Source organism: Pan paniscus, chromosome 8 (assembly GCF_029289425.2).
Source record: "Pan paniscus chromosome 8, NHGRI_mPanPan1-v2.0_pri, whole genome shotgun sequence".
Taxonomy (NCBI): Eukaryota; Metazoa; Chordata; class Mammalia; order Primates; family Hominidae; genus Pan; species Pan paniscus.
The window spans coordinates 23,740,786-23,758,312 of record NC_073257.2 but is presented as its reverse complement, the minus strand read 5'-3'; the positions used below and the strand labels follow the sequence as shown (position 1 = coordinate 23,758,312).

Genomic DNA, 17,527 nt, shown 5'->3' with positions numbered 1-17,527 from the left:
AATGATGACCACAATCAAGCTAGTTAACGTATCTGTCACCTCACATGATTATTTCTGTGTGAACGTGTAAGACCCAGGGATCTAGTTCAAATGCAGGTCCTGAGGGAGGGCCTGCAAGGCTGCACTTCTAACACCTTCTCAGATGACGTGACTGCTGCTTGAGTACCAAGACTCCAGTGTACCTGTGGGAAGATGATGAGCAGGTCAGAGTGAGTGCCTGTACATCTAGATGAAAGCAGAAGACGAAAACAAGTTATGTCACCACCACCTAGCCCTTGGGGTCAATGATGGTTCATTCTCTTAACAGAAGTTCTAAAACTTGCCTGCACATTGGAATCATCTGGGGAGCTGTAAAAATACTAGGCTGGGCATGGTGGCTCAGGCCTGTAATCCCAGCTCTTTGAGAGGCTGAGGTGGGTGGATCACTTGAGGTTAGGAGTTCAAGACTAGCCTGGCCAACACGGCAAAACCCTGTCTCTGCTAAAAATATAAAACTTAGCTGGATGTGGTGGCCCATGCCTATAATCCCAGCTACTTGGGAGGCTGAGGCAGGAGAATCATGTGAACCCGGGAGGTGGAGGTTGCAGTGAGCCAAGATTGCGCCACTGCACTCCAGCCAACAGAGCGAGACTGTCTCAAAAAAAAAAAAAAAAAAAAATACTGATGCCAGACTCTCATCCCAAGTGAGTCTTATTTGGCTGTGGTGTGGCCCAGGCATACATAGTTTTAAAAGCTCCCGAGGGATTCTATTCCTGTGCAGCTGAGGCTGAGAATCACTGCCCCGGTTTTATATGCAAATGGACTGAAGTACAAAGGACCGCTTTCCTTTGTCTTCATCGGTTCTTTATAAGTTCATACACTGCACATATCATTTTGGGTAGATGGCCAGGAAGAATCTTATTAGGTTTCTGGGTCTTTCCCAGAGAATGGAAATGAGAAAAAGAAAACACCAAGTTCAACAGCCTCAAGTCATGGAATGAAATGCTACACACGACTGGAAATTTGGATTCTGGATTTCTGATTCTTTAAGGTGACATGCTTGGCATAACCTTGCAGAGAGATCACAGGGGCATGGTTTGCTGAAAAGAGCAACAGGCTCGGAGTTAGGAGATGTGATCTGTACTCACCCCAGCACTGACTGGTGTGCCCTTCAGCATCTCACCTGTCCTCCCACCTTCCTGGGCTCCAGCTTCCTCATCTATCAAGTGAGGAGCTTGGACAGGACGTGCTTCTAGGGTCTGTGATCTATAATTCCATCTGGCCTACTTTCCTGCACAGGTCCTTTCTTCCTCTGTTGACCCACATAACATTCAAAGAAATGAGAACCGACTGAAATCAGCTACAGGATTTCCTGGGCTTTTGAGTCTCTCTTAAGTATTTTCCTTACTGATGATACTTAGTTTTTTGTCAGTGACCTGCAGAGTTTTTAAAATCTTGGTAACTCTGCCTTAGGAGTGATTCAGGTTAACTCAGTGACTGAGATTCTCAAATGATAAAATGGTGGTTCCAAGGTTTTTGTTTTTTTTTTTTTGCGAGGGGCGCGGGTGGGGGTTGTGATTATAGTGCCTCTATGAGCTCAGAAGACACCAAAGAACTAGTCAAAATCTAGGCTAATGCTTCCACACCTACTTAAATGACACCTTACAAATATTAGTAAATCGTAAGTCAGATATTAGCAATGTAAGGAAGACAGGATGAGCTTAGCTTCAGTTAACTGAACGGTCTCTTTCTTATACTTGTATCTAGTTAAAATAGGTAAATTATTACCCATAAAAGATACTCACTGATGTATCATTAAAGAAATGTTCTCTAAGAGGTGTAGCCACTCTCACTTTCTTGAATGTAGAACAATAGGCTTCTAGTTGAAAAGGCAAACAGGTAAGAAGACAAATTACTACCTTATTTTTTTATGTGAGATCAAGTATATATAAAGTTCTTGGCATAGTTCTGAGGACACAGTGAACACTCAATAGCTGTTAACTGTTACTACTACTTTTAATACTTGAACATTTAGTGTTATTTCATTAAAATTACTTGAATTCTGAAAGCTACTGATAGATATCCATTATGTAGACAAAACATTTATAAACCAAAATATGCTAGAAACATCCTGAGGTTCTGTGACTACTGTTCTGACATTTACTAAGCACATAACATATATAGAATGACAGCAATTCATTTTCTCTTTCCTAATCCCTGTGACTTCTTGACTACACTGAGCCCCATATGCTACTTAACGTGAAATACCTGCACAGTTTCCTGGCATGTATTTAAATACACTCTCTTCTGAGGAAACAATAATACCGTGTATGTGCTGGTGAGTACACAAAGTGTGGAATGTCACAGATCAAAATACACCCAGTGACCCACAGTTACTCAGTTAAGCCTCCAGGAGAGGAGATGAGTTTGCAGGAGCCTATCCTTTGCTCTCACTCGGTACCCTCGTCCCTGATGCGTGACAGTGTTGTAGAAAGTGCCAGCCCTAGAGATGGCAAATAACTACCTGGTCTAACCCAAGCTGCCAGAGGCCACCATGACATCATGAGCTCTGACTGTTGTAACTAAGATAGAGGTAGCCTGAGCTTCCACCTCATGATACATCTATGATTTAGATTCCGGCCGAATCTAACAGCAGATAACAGCAAAAACCACAATGTGATGGCTAGACAGAGCCAACCCAGAACTGGCCCTAATATCCCGGCCAGTGCTCAGCCTTTGATCCTAACTGGCCTAGGAACGTCCAAGCTTCCAGCACTTCATGCAGAGGCACCCCTGGCACCCGTCCTCCTTTGCCTTGACTTTGCCGTGATGCGGAGAGCAGCAGCGCTGTCTCATGGGGCTGTGTTCATCCTGCTGCGCCATCTGTGGCATGGGCTGCCTGGTTCTACCTCTCAGTGCCCTGGTTTGTGGTGGTGAGTCTGGCCCCTTGTCGGCAGCAGCAGATTCAGAAGCTTAGATGGTTATGCAGACTTGACTGCTTGGACCATCACTTCCTCATTAGTAAAACAACAGGGTAGAACAGTTCCTTTCTAAAGGCCTCCAGTTTTCAGGGCAGGAGGGTGTGATGATGGCAGGCAGGTTGAGGTTTCCGTTTGTTTCACAACCTCGGCCTCTTGTCCTGCTGCCTAAAGCTTGGGGTTGCAGGTAACAGAGTCCTGCTCACTCTTCCAGGGTGAGCCTCCATACTTGCCCTTCCCCTGTCTGTGGAACACGGAAGCAGAGCAATGGCGAGGACAGCTGGACGGAGCTGGGCATTAAAATGCAGATTGTGGATTGGGACTGAAGGCCTGTGGATGCAGATAAAGAAATGCACCCTAATAACATGAATGTCAATGCGATCATGCTGCTGAAGAAAGATGGTGCATTTATAATCACTTTCGCAAAGCAGTACCTCTTACAGTGACGACTGTCTTTGATCTATCACTTCCTCTTAGAAAGCTCCATGTTAGTAACTTCACACCCAAAAGTCTCTAGCAAATACCTTGCCTCGCTCGCTGAATGTTTTTCAGGACCTGTGCAAGGGAACATGGCTTCCCATCTGGGGCACAGCCGCAGCCAGGTGCCCTGATGCCCCTGCTGTGGCAGGGCCAGCTCGTGTGTGTGTGTGTGTGTGTGTGTGTGTGGCCACTGCCTGCCCAGCTGACTTCTAGGTTCATGCTGCTGCACCCTGTCAGCAGGTCCATGCCATCTGACACAGCCAGAACTGTCATGGTCCTGCTGTTCCACATCTATGATGAGCTGCAGGAGTGGGGCAGGACTGAGGATTTAGATTTATCTTGTGACAGTGCCAAAGGGGCAAATGTGGTCCTTCTGAGGCCCTCCACCTGCCAGGACCACTTGCCGGGACCGGCAAGCCTGCACCAACACACAGCAGAATGGAAAGTTCCTTGGCTTAGAGTCCAGACATACTGGTTCTACCCAACTGCCTGTAAAGTCAGGTGCCAGCTGTTTAACCCCAAACAAGTTACTCATCTTCTTTGAGTTTCAGCTTCCTTGTCAGTAAAACAGGGTATACAACAGATGTCCTGTGGAGTTGTGAAAATTAAACCACAGCCATGGAGCCTCCCCATGGCAACCCACAAAGAGGAGCTACTTCCTTCACGGTGAGTGTTCCCATTGTGCTGTGCTGGCCTCTTAAGCCACGCCCATTCCACCCTACAATGCAGTGAGCGTGACACCTAAATCCACCATCACGAGGCCAACCCAACTGGGGAGTCCTAGAAATGACGACTTCTAATTCCAGTTCCATCACTGCTTTGCTTAGGGAGGTCAGAGAAGTTAATTTTATCTCTGGCACTTCAGAGATGTCCTCAGTGTAACAAGGTGAATGCTATCGATACATCACCTGAAATATTTTTAGAAGGGATAACAAATAAACAACCCTATAAAGCCATTTACAAACACAAAGGAGTCACTTACCCATGTTAGCTGAGGACAGGAATCAAATAGATAAAAAAATCCACCAATAATCCTGAAACCTCATTAGGTTAAATACCCTTTCTTGTCAAACCAGGGCTGTAAACAAGGAAATAAACTGACTCGTTCGAGTCCATCCCCTTGCCCTTTCTTTTCTCCATTTCCCGGTGGAAAAATTATGAGTACTAAGCTCCCTGTTGGTTCTCAACCAGAGAAGAAAGCAGATGCCCAGACAATCTCAAAGGGTATAGTCAAAGCTTGAATAATCCACGTTTGTCTACGTGAAGTACTCTAAAATGACTAACCCATCACAGAACCAAGTTAAGTCACAGTGTAGAGATTTTTGTTAAATAGGACATGACCACAGACAATGCATGGACAGCAAAGAAGAGTTTTGCAAGATTGGAAAGAGCCACTCAGTCCAACCATTTTTGTTTTGCAGATCAAGTACAGAGGGCATTGCAAGCGTTTTTAAGGCTGGAGGAGGGGATGGCAGCACAAATGTGTGTTTTGAGTGTTAATGGGAAGTAATGACAGGCAGGGACAATGAGGACCAGTAAAGAGAGCCTTTGTCACAGTGTCCCTTTCTGCGATCTCCACACGCACTGTTTACCGTTTATTCTTTCATCTCTGTGGCTGGTGGGCGATGAGAGCGGTGAGGGTACGGGCCTGAAATATTCCTTCATTATCAAACCAACTTCAACAGCTTATGTCATACTACTAATGAGACTTCCCAGGCACCTGTATGCTATGACCATTTATGGTTGAAACGAGCAGAGGGACAGACGAAACTTCTTTCCCTCCCCACACCGCCCTCCTGTAAGTGTCCAGCGCGCTTCCCTGCACAAACCAGACCATATCCGGCAGAGCCCTGACTCCCTCTGATCCTGGCCTTGGCTCTCCCCAGCTCAGCCATTCCCTACTTCCTAGTGTGTGGGGGAAGAACCTTGGTGTTCCTGGGAGAACTCTCTCCACATCTACCCATGCTGTATGCTTTTTGTGTGGCCTAAAGCTCCAGGCTCCGAACTCACGAGCGCACTTCACCTGGACATCATCTCCTGAGTTACGCTCAGCTGATGTCAAAGATTAAAGATCTGTCCAGCCAGATATGATATTCTCAGAGATGAGTTCTCATGGAAACCCTATACGCTAATGACAGAATTTGGACAATTTTCTAGGTGTATATCAAACTTCTCCTTTCATCATTTGATTATCATAGCTCACCTCCTTCCTCTGTAATTCCATGCAGACCTTTAATCAAATTCATGGATCCCCCGCCTCCCCCACAATCTTCTTTTGAAATCCTATCAACCTTTTGGGAACTAAGGTCGACGTAAGTGAACTGCATATTCCCAGTTTAATCTTGGGCTGTCGTAGAGAAATGATTATCTCTGAAATCTAACCATGGCTTCATTTTGCCATTGTACCATCCCTACCATCCCCTCACAAGATACTAATGAGATACCAGTATCCCTCAAGCAATGACACAAGGCACTTTTGCAAATCTGATCAGGCACCAGTACCAGCGCGTTAACATACTTTCTCACACAAGCCCTGGCAACAGTCCTATTAATTAGGGATGTAGCTGAGACTACGTTGTTTGCAAAACTACACATTGCCTTCCACTGGGTTCTGAGGCCAAAAATGGTGTGGCTATTCCCTACTGTAATCCTATGCTGGCATTTTCAACTTTGCACCACTGAAGAATCCTCATACATTTTCTCTCGTACAATTCCTTATACCTAGTAGGCCATGCTTTAAAAGTAACTAGTTTTTTATTTTAATCAAAGCCGTACGTAAATAACTGCCCATCAACATTACTGAATCAACAGACTGCCAGCCAAAAGCAAAACAACCTGCTATTCAGGTAGTGTGTAAAACTTTATGGTGGGTGAAATAGACAATTTGTAATGGCCTTTTATTAAGCATTAAAATATACTTTCCCATTGCCCTGGGGCCTGGGCCTGCAGAATGGAACTCACTGGGCCCAGGATTTCCTTCCATCCTCCGATATCCTCTCCTGGGTCTATACCGCTCAGCTGGGAGCCATCCTGTTGCACCTGGCTGAGCCCGACTTGGGGCTGGGTCTACACTCTGCCCCTACCCCTTTCATACTGCTGTGACTCCTGCAGGGGGAAGGGAGCTTCTGCACCCTCAAGGACTCCTCCGGAGCTCCCCCTGCTACTCTCTGTCACAGTCCTTAAAAAGTCATCTCCAAGAGGAACAAAGTCCTTATTTTGTTTGTTTGCTTTTATTTGTATGAGATTTGAGTATTATCTGAAAACACAGATGGCAGGGAAATGGCTCCTCCTAGGCAGTCCCATGATGCCGAATTTCTCAGCCCAGGCCAAATTCTGCAAATGTAAATCTGAAGCATCTGCACCAAATGGATGTCCTGACTGACACATTCCACAGCAGAATACATGTGTGGAATACGTGTATGTTCCACACGTTTGCATGCTGGGGTGCTCCACAAGGAGAGTTCACACCTACACAAATGAGGAGGCAGACACAGTGCCTTTTGAGGCATGTTTCCTCATGGCTCAGGAAGCTCCTCAGGCAGTGCCCCGCTCAGCCCTGACTGTGAGGATGCTGGGAAGCAGAGCTCACCATCATTGTACGGCCATTTCTCAAGCACCCTCTCTAACACGCACCATGAATCTGCCATGATCTGGACTCAAAGCACCCATAAACAAAGAATTATAATTATACCAAGGAACTGAGATCGTTGGTGAAGCCTCAAATAAGAAAGTTCGCTACAAAGTAATTGAGACTATGCCAGCAGGCTGCACAGAGAACGGGGAGGACTTTAACTTCCATCTTCCTGCATTTATTTGGACTGACATCCACAGGTGTACGTGTGGAAGGTATGTTTATGGGCATATAGACATACACGTATATAGATCTGTGTCTATGAAACAATTTGTATCACTAAACACACATACATGTGATAACGTATCTACATTCATTTTATATTTTGGAACATTTGAAATATTTTTAGGCATAATTATCTTTTTTTAGAAAATAAAACTGTAGGCCTTTGGAAATATTTCATTATAAAAACTAACTTATTCGGGCATTCACTATGTAAGAGCTACTTACTAAACACATACCACGTGTAAGCATGGTGGCAGGCTTTGTGGTTTGGTGATTTGGTTATAAAGGGCATGGCTGCTACTACAGTATTCCCTGGTATCTAGAACAGTGCCTGGCAAACAATAAACGTTCAATACATGGTTGCCGAATAAAGAAATGCATCAACGCTTTGTGTGCCCCGCATGGCACAAGACTTCGAGGACTCAAACCTGTTCATACAGATGTTTCGGTTGTTTTCCATGATAATTTTAAACCAAAGGCATGTGAGAAAAAAATACTCTAACTTGGCCCAGTTAGGCTTTGATTCCAATGGGATGGTTTCAGGAGAAATTTCTCTGACACAGTGAGATGAGGTTTGAGAGATTTTACGGCAAAAATAATAATGATGATGACAATGATAAAATGATGATAATCATGGCTCTGAGAACAAAGGCATTAATACCTATCACTAAGTAGGAGAGGTGGTTCAAAGAAAATGAACACCTCCAAATGCATTAAAATGGGCAAATGAAATTTGGCCCCAGTGAGAGTCAAGCTTTTTTGCTGAAGAGAGAAACTGCAGCACTCTACTGGGAAAGAACACAGAGGCCAACTCCATGGCGAGCAGAGTGAAGCCTGCTTGGGAGGAAGGTGCCTACCCACACTGGTCCATTATCTCTTCCAGGGCAGGCCAGGAAGGGGCCCATTCACTCCACCTGGGTGAACACACTTGTCCCAGGAGGCCATTTCCCTTCCTGCCTCCTCCGACTGGATCAGGCTCATTTGTTTTTCTACCCCAGATCTCCGGCAGTCCTCGCTCACCTTGCATGGGTTATCGTAAAACATCTTTCGGCATGCTGCTGCTAAAATGGAGCACTCTAAACAAATGTTCTCTTAGGGCAATAACTCCTTAATATAAACTGCATTTAATAAAACTGGTGGTGATTCTAAAAATAAATGGGTAAGGCATATTCAGAGAAGATGTCTGGAAGAAATTTGCAATTAATATTTTACAAGACATTTAGATTCCGCAGCTTCCTCCTTGCTGTTAAAATTTAAGAGGTTTCTCAAAACTGTATTCCTGTTATTACATCCTTAATTAAATTAATTTATACAGTGAATGCTCTAATGATACTGCTGTGGATTTCAATCCAAAAGCCTTATTACCAGAGACAATATGTGTTAAGACCTTGGAAAGAGAATGACACCCAGCACGGTGCTGACACCGGCACAAGGATATTTGGCCCTGACATCTGATTATTGAAAAGATCTTGGTAGTTTTTCTGGGCCTCAGGTAAGTCTCTATTTTACTTTATTTTTTAATTGAGCTAAATTAGGTCAATAAAAAACAAAATGAAAATCTTGCAAGTTGCCTTGACAAAGATGTCCCTCTGGGAAACACAATGGTAGATAATGACATTTCTACTGAACAAACTACCAGTTAGGTTGTGCCTAGATAAAACCCTCAAGAAGGGATGCTATCTTTAACCCCAAATTGACATATCATCAAAGCAGGTGCAACCAAAATTAGTCCAAAACCATAAATGGCCCAGCAGCGGGAAAAGTCAGCCTAACAAGGCACCAAATCCAACAGCTTCTCAGGTAGCCCAGCCTGTGCAGATACACTCACAGTGTTATCTTCAGGCTACAAAGGCTCTACTTACTAGGCATCTCAAGGATGTGTGTGTGTGGTGGAATGGGTATTCTGCAGCAGAAAAGCGTGAAAGCACGAACCATGTAAGTATTTACTACCTGTCTACTGTCCACCCTTCCAGCTAGATTAGCTAGAGGCCCCCTTGGGCTCGATCCCTGCTACTTCCTGCCAATATCTAGCTTAGAGCTAGGCACACTGTAGGCACTCCATGATCATTTGGGATTAATCTCATGAAAGGTCAGTAACTAATGAGGCACTGTACCTAAAATTTCTTCTGTTGCTGGAGCATCCAGCAACCACTTCTAGAGGAGATGTGTGATCAAACCAAGGGAAGGACTCCCAGACTCTCATCCCTTGCTCTGTGTTGAGCTGTTGAATTTGCTTCCTTTATGACTGCCATTGTATTTCTAGGGTTTATGTTGAGAATTTCAGGGGATGTAAAACAGAGCGTCTTCTTTGGTTACCCAGTAAGAGGCAAGTTTGAGAAACGTGTCTTCAATGATTTTGCACTGCTCCGTAAGAGCCCTGATCTGTCACCTCAATCTGGGAGTCGTTTCTCCAGCCCCATGTAAAGGGTTTCTAAAATTCATTCATGACATGTAAAGGAGGGTGCCTTTAAATCAAAATCTTATGGCAGACACATTCGATTGCACAACAGACCATCCTATCAACTTGTTTCTGCTTCCTAACTAACCAAGTTCTTTGTTTCCCTCAAGAAAGAAAGATGGCGCATACAGAGGAAAGCAAACTCCAAACATCAATCAAGCTTGGCCGCATAATAAAAGTTCCTTATGAAACAAAACATCAACTGCAAAAGAAAATTACATAGGAAAAAACCCTGGCATTATTTGATCTTGTTTTAAATCGAAAGTTTTGGACACTTTAGAAAAAAGGCAGCAAGTGACTTTTTAATGGATTTTATCCACAGGAAAATGATTACAAACAGAAAAGCTTTAAAGTGTCAGCTGGTGATGTATTTTTTCTTTATCCCTTTTAGTTTTATTCCGAAAGAAATTGAAGGCATATGGCAAAGTGCATCATTAATTTCTTATTAATTTCATAATATGAAGGCAACCAGTTAAAATAGTAGCGTACAACTTTAAATTACCGAACTCACTTAGTATTTAATGAGAGATTTAGCACAGCAGGGTCTCTGTTAAATTAAGTTGTGCCTTCACATCACAGTGGGAAAACAGGTGTATATTGGTTTAGAATTATGGAAATGTTGACTAATTTCAAGGCTTGTAATCAAACAGCAAGGCACCCTGTAATATTTTTTCTTCCAAGAATATGCATTAATCTTTTATGTCTGGTCCCATTTCTTTCTGTCCACCAAAGACTCACACAGCTAAAAGGAAAACACTTTCATGTTTTTCCTATAGCTGTTAAGGGTAATGTGTACTGGACGAAGCTGTACATAAATACAAGATGTGAAACTCTCTCCTCATTTACCATATTTGGAATAGCAAATGTAGCAAGTGTGTGCACTGGAAAGGCTATCAACCTTACAAATCAGATCTGACTTTTCAAATTCCTTCAACCTGCCTCAAGTAATTGGGCATATGAAACTAGATAAGGAGAAAACCAAATAATCCACCGACCAACTTTTCCAGCTCCCAAATTATTGTCCTTGACAGTGGGTCTGTAACATCACCTCCCCTGAATTCTACATGCAGGATTTTTAGGAAGAAAAGAAGTAACACACGTACAATATTTAAAGAATATAAAACATGTTGTTTTCTAAGAGTCAGTGTAAGAATCCCAAACAGAAGAAGACTCATAAGTCGCTTTCATGCATTTCAACATGCCCCATTCATCATATTCACTCTGGGTTTCTTGAGCGCACCCTCGACTATGAAGATCGCATGCTGGGAGCTGTGTTTCTAGTAGAGGGATAAATACATATTCACCAAGCTCTGCATTCACTTAAAATATGATGTGACTTGGCATCAAACTACACTATACCTTAAATGCTAAATTAACAACAGTTCACTGTCTCAAGTAATTTTAAAAAACACACCTAGAAGGGATTCGGCATGCTCATTACTAGAAAGCATTTGTTTTTAAAAGAAGAAATACAAAGTGGTCTTTGGGTTTGATTAGGAGCCTGGGAAATGAAAATGATTTTCATCTATTATTGGCTGAGTCAGTAAATATTTGCCTTGGCTTGTTCATTCCACAATGTGACCCAACGCTGCAATCTCCTAGAATCTGTGTTAAAAAAAAGTCCATTTACATGAAGAATGCAGATAAAATAATACTATTTTTTAAAAGTTACTGAGTGAAGCACTTAGACTCAATAAAAACAGCTTTACTAAGAACCACCTTAGCAGTTTCAGAGAGCAGCAGTGAAACTGGGCAGGACCATTGTGGGACCACACACTTGCTTTTTCGAACCTTCTATTCTTTGATTTCCTCGCATACAAAGGGGAATACCAAAGTAGTATGATTCAAAATCAAGGTTCTTAATTTATGACTTTTGGGTGATGAAGAACCTCATGTTGTGAAAATCTTTTGCTGAGCTTTTTGCCACTACGATCTTGTATTGTGAATGAGTCTAGGATGAATCATACAAATGCTATCTTTTCTGGGGGCCTGTGGTGGTTCAATGGTTATGTGTGCATGTGTGAATGTGTATATACACAGAGGTGTTTGTGTATGCGTTCAGAGACAAATAAAAGACACAAAGGTAGAATTATACCCTGAAAACATTAGGGACATTATCTTATCTTTTTTTTATTCTTATCAAACTAGGTTTCAATAAAATCATTATCCTTGCACTGGTTACCACAGGTGCTTCATTATAACAAATGCATGTCATTATGAACTCATCACTGATATTTGGGTCAATGGGGAAAACATTCAAACAGCATCAGGAAATTAATAGCATGAAATACATAAAAGTGCCACAAAATCCTTTAGAAAAACTGTATTCTGGTGTTCCTACATGCAACATCAGTTCATTTCTGGTGAATTGTGCCAACTATCAAATATTACTGGGAAGGAAACGGAGAAAAAAATGGTAAGCTTTGTATTTTCTGTCCTATATCAACATGAAGCCACAAATTGGGTATTAAAACACTGACTTTGTTAACCACCATTGACTGTTTAGAAACCATTGGGAGGCTTAATATTATGGCTGTAAAGGGTACATTTTGTCCTTTCAAAAGAAAATCTAAAGACAAAATTTGAAAAGGAGCTCCTGGTGAATAAAAGCTTTTTCTTTTCCATTTGCTTCTCTTGTGTGTGTTGGGGTTTTTTTTTTTTTTTCCCTTTTAAAATCTTAGCCCACCCAATACTCTTTGGCAGCCGTGGCTGCCCAGTGGGGTCACTCTGATTTTCTAACCAGGGGATGCACTATTTGAGAATGCTTCCCGTCAGTGTTAATGCCAGCGCTCCTTTATGGGCTGGCCAGCTGGTGTGGCTGCTGCAGGGAACCGGGGGGTCAGCACACACTCCTCAAAAGACCAAAGTCATTTTTGGCACTAAGAGCCCATAACTAGAACCTTCAGTTGAAAGGACCATTTTCAAGCAATAAAGTGATTCTGGTACAAAAGTAAACCGACTCACCCCAGGTAAAGTTTTAATATTGTGCAGTGCATTCTGGGCCTCAAGTGCAGCTTTTCTTGTATAAAATGTTACGAAACAACAACCTACAGAGAGAAATGAAAAGGTTTTAGAAATTTCTGTGAATGCTTTGCTTAGATATAATGGAGACTGTGGCGAACAAACAATCTACTTAAAAGGATGCACAATTTAAAAATAATAAAGCATATGAGAACAGCAATAACAACATCTCAAGCATTTACACAGTACCTTTTCATCCTAAATCATATTTATTAGCTTTACCCACGTTGGAGATCAATCCCTGACTCTGTGCCTCACCTCTCTGGAATACAGCTATTCAAGAATGAGGGTGGGAGGTGGTGGAGGAATGGGTGAGATGTGAATGGGACCTGTGTTATAGCACCTACGTGAAGAGAAGCATTTAATCACAATAACAGCAGCACAAGCTTACATTAATTATAATTTTCTTAAAGTGGATCTCCAGAACGTCAGGTTTTTGAAAGACTTTCTAAACTCAAAGCTTCAGACAACTGGATTATAAGCTTCTTAAAAGCTGGGATAGTGCATTCTTCTTTATCTCCACCACATTACATGATGCAAAGTTCTGTACATATGACCCTCAATACTCATTTGCCAATATGGAAGACTGTATTTTAACTGGTTTAGAAATTAAGCTACAATACAGATGGGTACATGCCCAAACAGATGTTAGTGGACTCTGGCCCATGCAGTACATATATGGCTGTGGCATACAAACTGGCCACATTTTGATTCCTCTTTTCCAAGAGCCTGTGGGAGTCCCCGGCCCTTCCGCGCAGGCCAGCATATATCCTTTTTCCAGCCAACCTCCTCCACCAAAGAAAATGGTATGGAAATCCTAGACCATTCCTTCTGCATCCTGGAGGAGGGCTTGCACCTTCTTCAACTTGTAGATAAAGATATTGGCTATTTGTTCATCAATATAGTTTCTCAGCACAATCAGTTTGGGAAAAGAGGGTAGGACAAAAACTTGAAATTTAAGAAACAAAGATGCTAACCTTTGATCTGGGCTGTCTTTGGTAAGTGGTTGAGGAAAAAAAGTAAAGTGATGCACTCACCAAGACTGTACGTATTTTATTTTGGCTTTATTAAAGGAACGTAATGCATGGAGCCAGGCAGGGGCCAGAAGAGCTTTGAGAGGTGCTGCCATTTCAGGGGGAAAATAAAGTATAATCTCATTCATACAAGATTCTTAAAGACATCCAAGATTCTTCCTCGTTTGGAAGAGAAATGTGAAACCTTGTCATTTTACACTTGATTTAGTTAGAGTCTACTGACAGTCAATATATACAAAACCTTTGCCTTTTGGACAAGGTAGACTATGACCATAGCATCTTGGCATTTGAAAAACTCCATGCATCCAAAGATCAGAAACCCTTCAAATGTATCACTTGAATGAAGGGAACTGAACATTATGACATTTCTTTAAAGAATCAAGCTGAAGAGACTGACCATTTTCACGAGCATCTTATTTCAGATATTTTGAGTTCTTCGACCAGAATCCACTTGGCTCTGCTTCTTGATGGTAGATTTTTTACTGAATCGATCAACTTCACTAGTGAGTTCAGCTTCACTGGCGTGATGTAAGCCCCAGAAAAGCCATAGGAATTGCTTCATGCCAAGGAATAATTTCCAAAAGGAAACTAACATCCCAGCTTCCAGTAACCATTTTTAGAAGAAAAACACCAACCATGCCTCATCAGGCTTGGTATACAAAGAAAAACAGGACAAGCCTTACTAAACGCTTCTAGCAAACACAGTCTCAGTGACTTCTCCTTTCCCTGTCCTGGGCTTATGGCGTTAGCTTCTGGATAAGGAAGCAATGGGGAAGTTCTGAATTACCACCTCATTTAATAACCACAGTTAAAAAAAAAAAAGCAGAATCTGATACTTTCAGTCAGGTAACTTTTGGGAATGAGATGTTTTAAAAAAGAAGATTTAGGGATGCAGCCGTTTACTGGCTGAAATAAAGGAAATTATGAAAGAGCAAGTTCAGGAGATGAAAAACCGATGCCAGTTTGGCCACGCCGCAGCCAAGAATGAAGAGTTTAGGTTGGCCTGGAAGACCAATGGTATGACAGGGAAAATGAAAATAGAGAATTAAACAACGCTAAGATAAAAGCGACAAGGAACAATGATGACGTAAACGGAGTAAATTGTGTGCACTTCTGTGTGAGCCAGCTGTGGAGAGCTTTGACCAACATACAGTGGTCTCAGGGATAAAGGGAGCACTCCTGCCTCAGACACCCAAGCAAAATCCCTGCCATGGCTCGCTGCCTGAGAGTCCACTAGGAAGGTGTAGTCCTTCTGCTATTTACATACTAAAACATGACCCTTGAGGAAGGAGACATTTAATTGTTGCTAGTTATTACAGCTTAGTGTGATTTTAGCTACTTTAAAGGGTCTTCCTCTTGAACAAAGTTCTTAGTGAAAAGAAGGTGGGTGGTTTCTGTTTTTCAGAAAGGGACAGATTGAAGCTGGTATCTAAGCAGGGTGGGATGGCAGGTGAATAGGAGAAAGGAAGGAAGAAAGGACTCAAACATACAGAAGGGGAGATGGGAAGATCCCCAAGATCTCAAATGCTTTCTAGTTTCATCCAAGGTCCACTCTGCCTTTACAACTAGTACGATGAAGTCAGTCACTTATCACTACAGATCCTCTTCCAACTGTGCATAGTTCTTCAGTGTTTCGGTTAAAAGTGTACACTCATCTAAACAGGTATCCTTTAACATCATGCCAAGAGAAGCTCTAGTTCCCGTGTGACACACAGGAGGCTATCGTAGGTAACACTGCTAATGTGCCTTACCGTTCATCTGTCCGACCCAAGAGCTGAGCCCCAGCACAGCTCCACAGGCGCCGCGTTTGGCAGGGAAGCCTGGAGCCTTTGTGCCGATTCCAAGAGGGGATCCCATCTCCAGGTGGGCGTAGCTCCTTGCCACAGTCCATGGCTTGATAAGCCCATCCCAGCCTGGATTTCTACTCTATTCACGGCCTCAGTAGGATACCCTTGTGCAATTAGCAACTTACACAAATGTGGGGTCCTGGGCAGACAAGGAGACTGGGAATACTAACCCCAGAGGCTTCTTTTGGTTTTTCACATTTAGTTTCTGAATGACTTACTGTGGGGAAATATCTTACTTCCTCAGTACCTTAGTTAGTTTCATCATTAAAAAATTTATTTATTTTTGAGACAGGATGTCACTCTGTTGTCCTGGCTGGAATGCAGTGGTGTGATCATAGCTCACTGCAGCCTTGAACTCCTTGGCTCAAGCGGTTCTCCTGCCCCTTCCCTGAGTACCTGGGAGTACAGGTGTGTGCTACCATGCCTGACTACTTTTTACATTTTTGCAGAGATAGGGGTCCCACTATGTTGCCCAGGCTGGTCTTGGACTCCTGGCCTCAAGTGGTCCTCCCACCTCGGCCTCCCAAAGCCCTTAGACTATAGGCATGAGCTACTGTGCCCGGCCCAGTCTCATCAGTAAGTAAAAAGCAGGTCTGCTTAATATTCCCCCACAAAACTAGGTGGATATGCAGCCAAAGTGTTTCATTCAGGACCAAAAAAGAAAAAGGGTCAAAAGCATTCTTTACTTCTATTAGACTAAAGGAAGTCTTATGCTTCGTTCAGCATTCATAATGGTTCACTTAACAAGTACAGTGATTGGTTAAGTTTTATTAAAATTTGCAGGATGAATACAGACCTCCAAATTGAAACAGTCAACTTAGATACAGCAATTAGTGTTTTTCCCCAGCAGGACTGTAGTGTGTACCTTTCCAGATACTGGAATGTGTTTGAAAGACTTTCTATGAGTTTCTCCTAGTTAACAACCATAGTCTTTTCATCCACCTATCACTTAATATGCTCCTGTAAAATATTAGATTACCCACCTGCAGACAATATTTCAACAAAGAGAGAAATATCATTATTTTCCCTGAAATGACAATTATTATGGCAAAAGGTCAAGGAGCTACTACAGATCCCTGAAAAACCAGGAAGGCTCAACAAGGATGAAATTTTCTTTCTTGTCAGCCCTAACCAAATATACAGCTGTTAAGGGAACCACCTGTCTCCTAGATTTCCCCACGCCAGCTGTAACTCAGGTCTGAAATGTACTGGATTCCTCTCCAGGTCAGCTGCAGCACCAGATGGCTGAGCAGTCTGAATCAGGGGCAAGCCTCCTCCCCTGCAGGCTCTGTTTCCAACATTGGTGTAAGGGGTAGTCACACATCTACAACACCCAGGGGCTGGCTCTTTGATGGTCAGTGGTCGCACCATGCATCAGAGGGGACAGTCCCTTGGGCTTCAGAATTCATTCTGGGAATCCCACCTTCCCTACTGTCCATGGAGTGGAGTGAGAGGCCTCGCTCCATGTTAGAGGTGACCGGCCAGGGGGCTCTGGGGATCAGCACAGGCTGATGAACCAGGTGCTTCTGCAGGTCTCAACCCTCCCATTGCTGCTTAATGCTGGTAATTTCTGCTGCTTCACCTATTTCCACTTTGCTCATTTGACACTATCTAATAAGCACCTGCATGGGACGATTCATGCCACTGCTTATCTACTCATTCAGGAGCTTCTGCCAGTGGCAGTGGCCTAGTTAGAAAAGACAAACATGGTGTTCCATGCCCAGGTGACTTCAGGATATCCCTTGTTTCAGTGACCTCAACAATTCATTGTAATAATAAAAGCTTTGGTCCTTGAAGCAAAAAAAAAAAAAAAAACCCAAAACACAATAAAACACCATCCTTCTTCATGTGCCAGTTTAACAAGCACCTCCTGC

The 17,527-nt window shown here is 42.8% G+C and overlaps 1 protein-coding gene across 32 annotated transcripts in view; it reads right to left on the bottom strand.

Annotated features, from left to right (window-relative positions):
- The window catches only part of CELF2 (CUGBP Elav-like family member 2), an 867,789-nt gene that overhangs the window by 106,784 nt on the left and 743,478 nt on the right, over positions 1–17,527 (bottom strand). For 31 of the 32 annotated variants that reach the window (XM_055092397.1, XM_063607625.1, XM_024930221.4 and 28 more), the window contains one exon: positions 12,716–12,798. The exons of the other annotated variant lie outside the window; for it this stretch is intronic. In XM_055092397.1, coding sequence (XP_054948372.1) covers positions 12,716–12,798 — 83 coding nt within the window. The remainder of the gene's footprint in view (positions 1–12,715; positions 12,799–17,527) is intronic. 32 annotated transcript variants of the gene reach the window in all.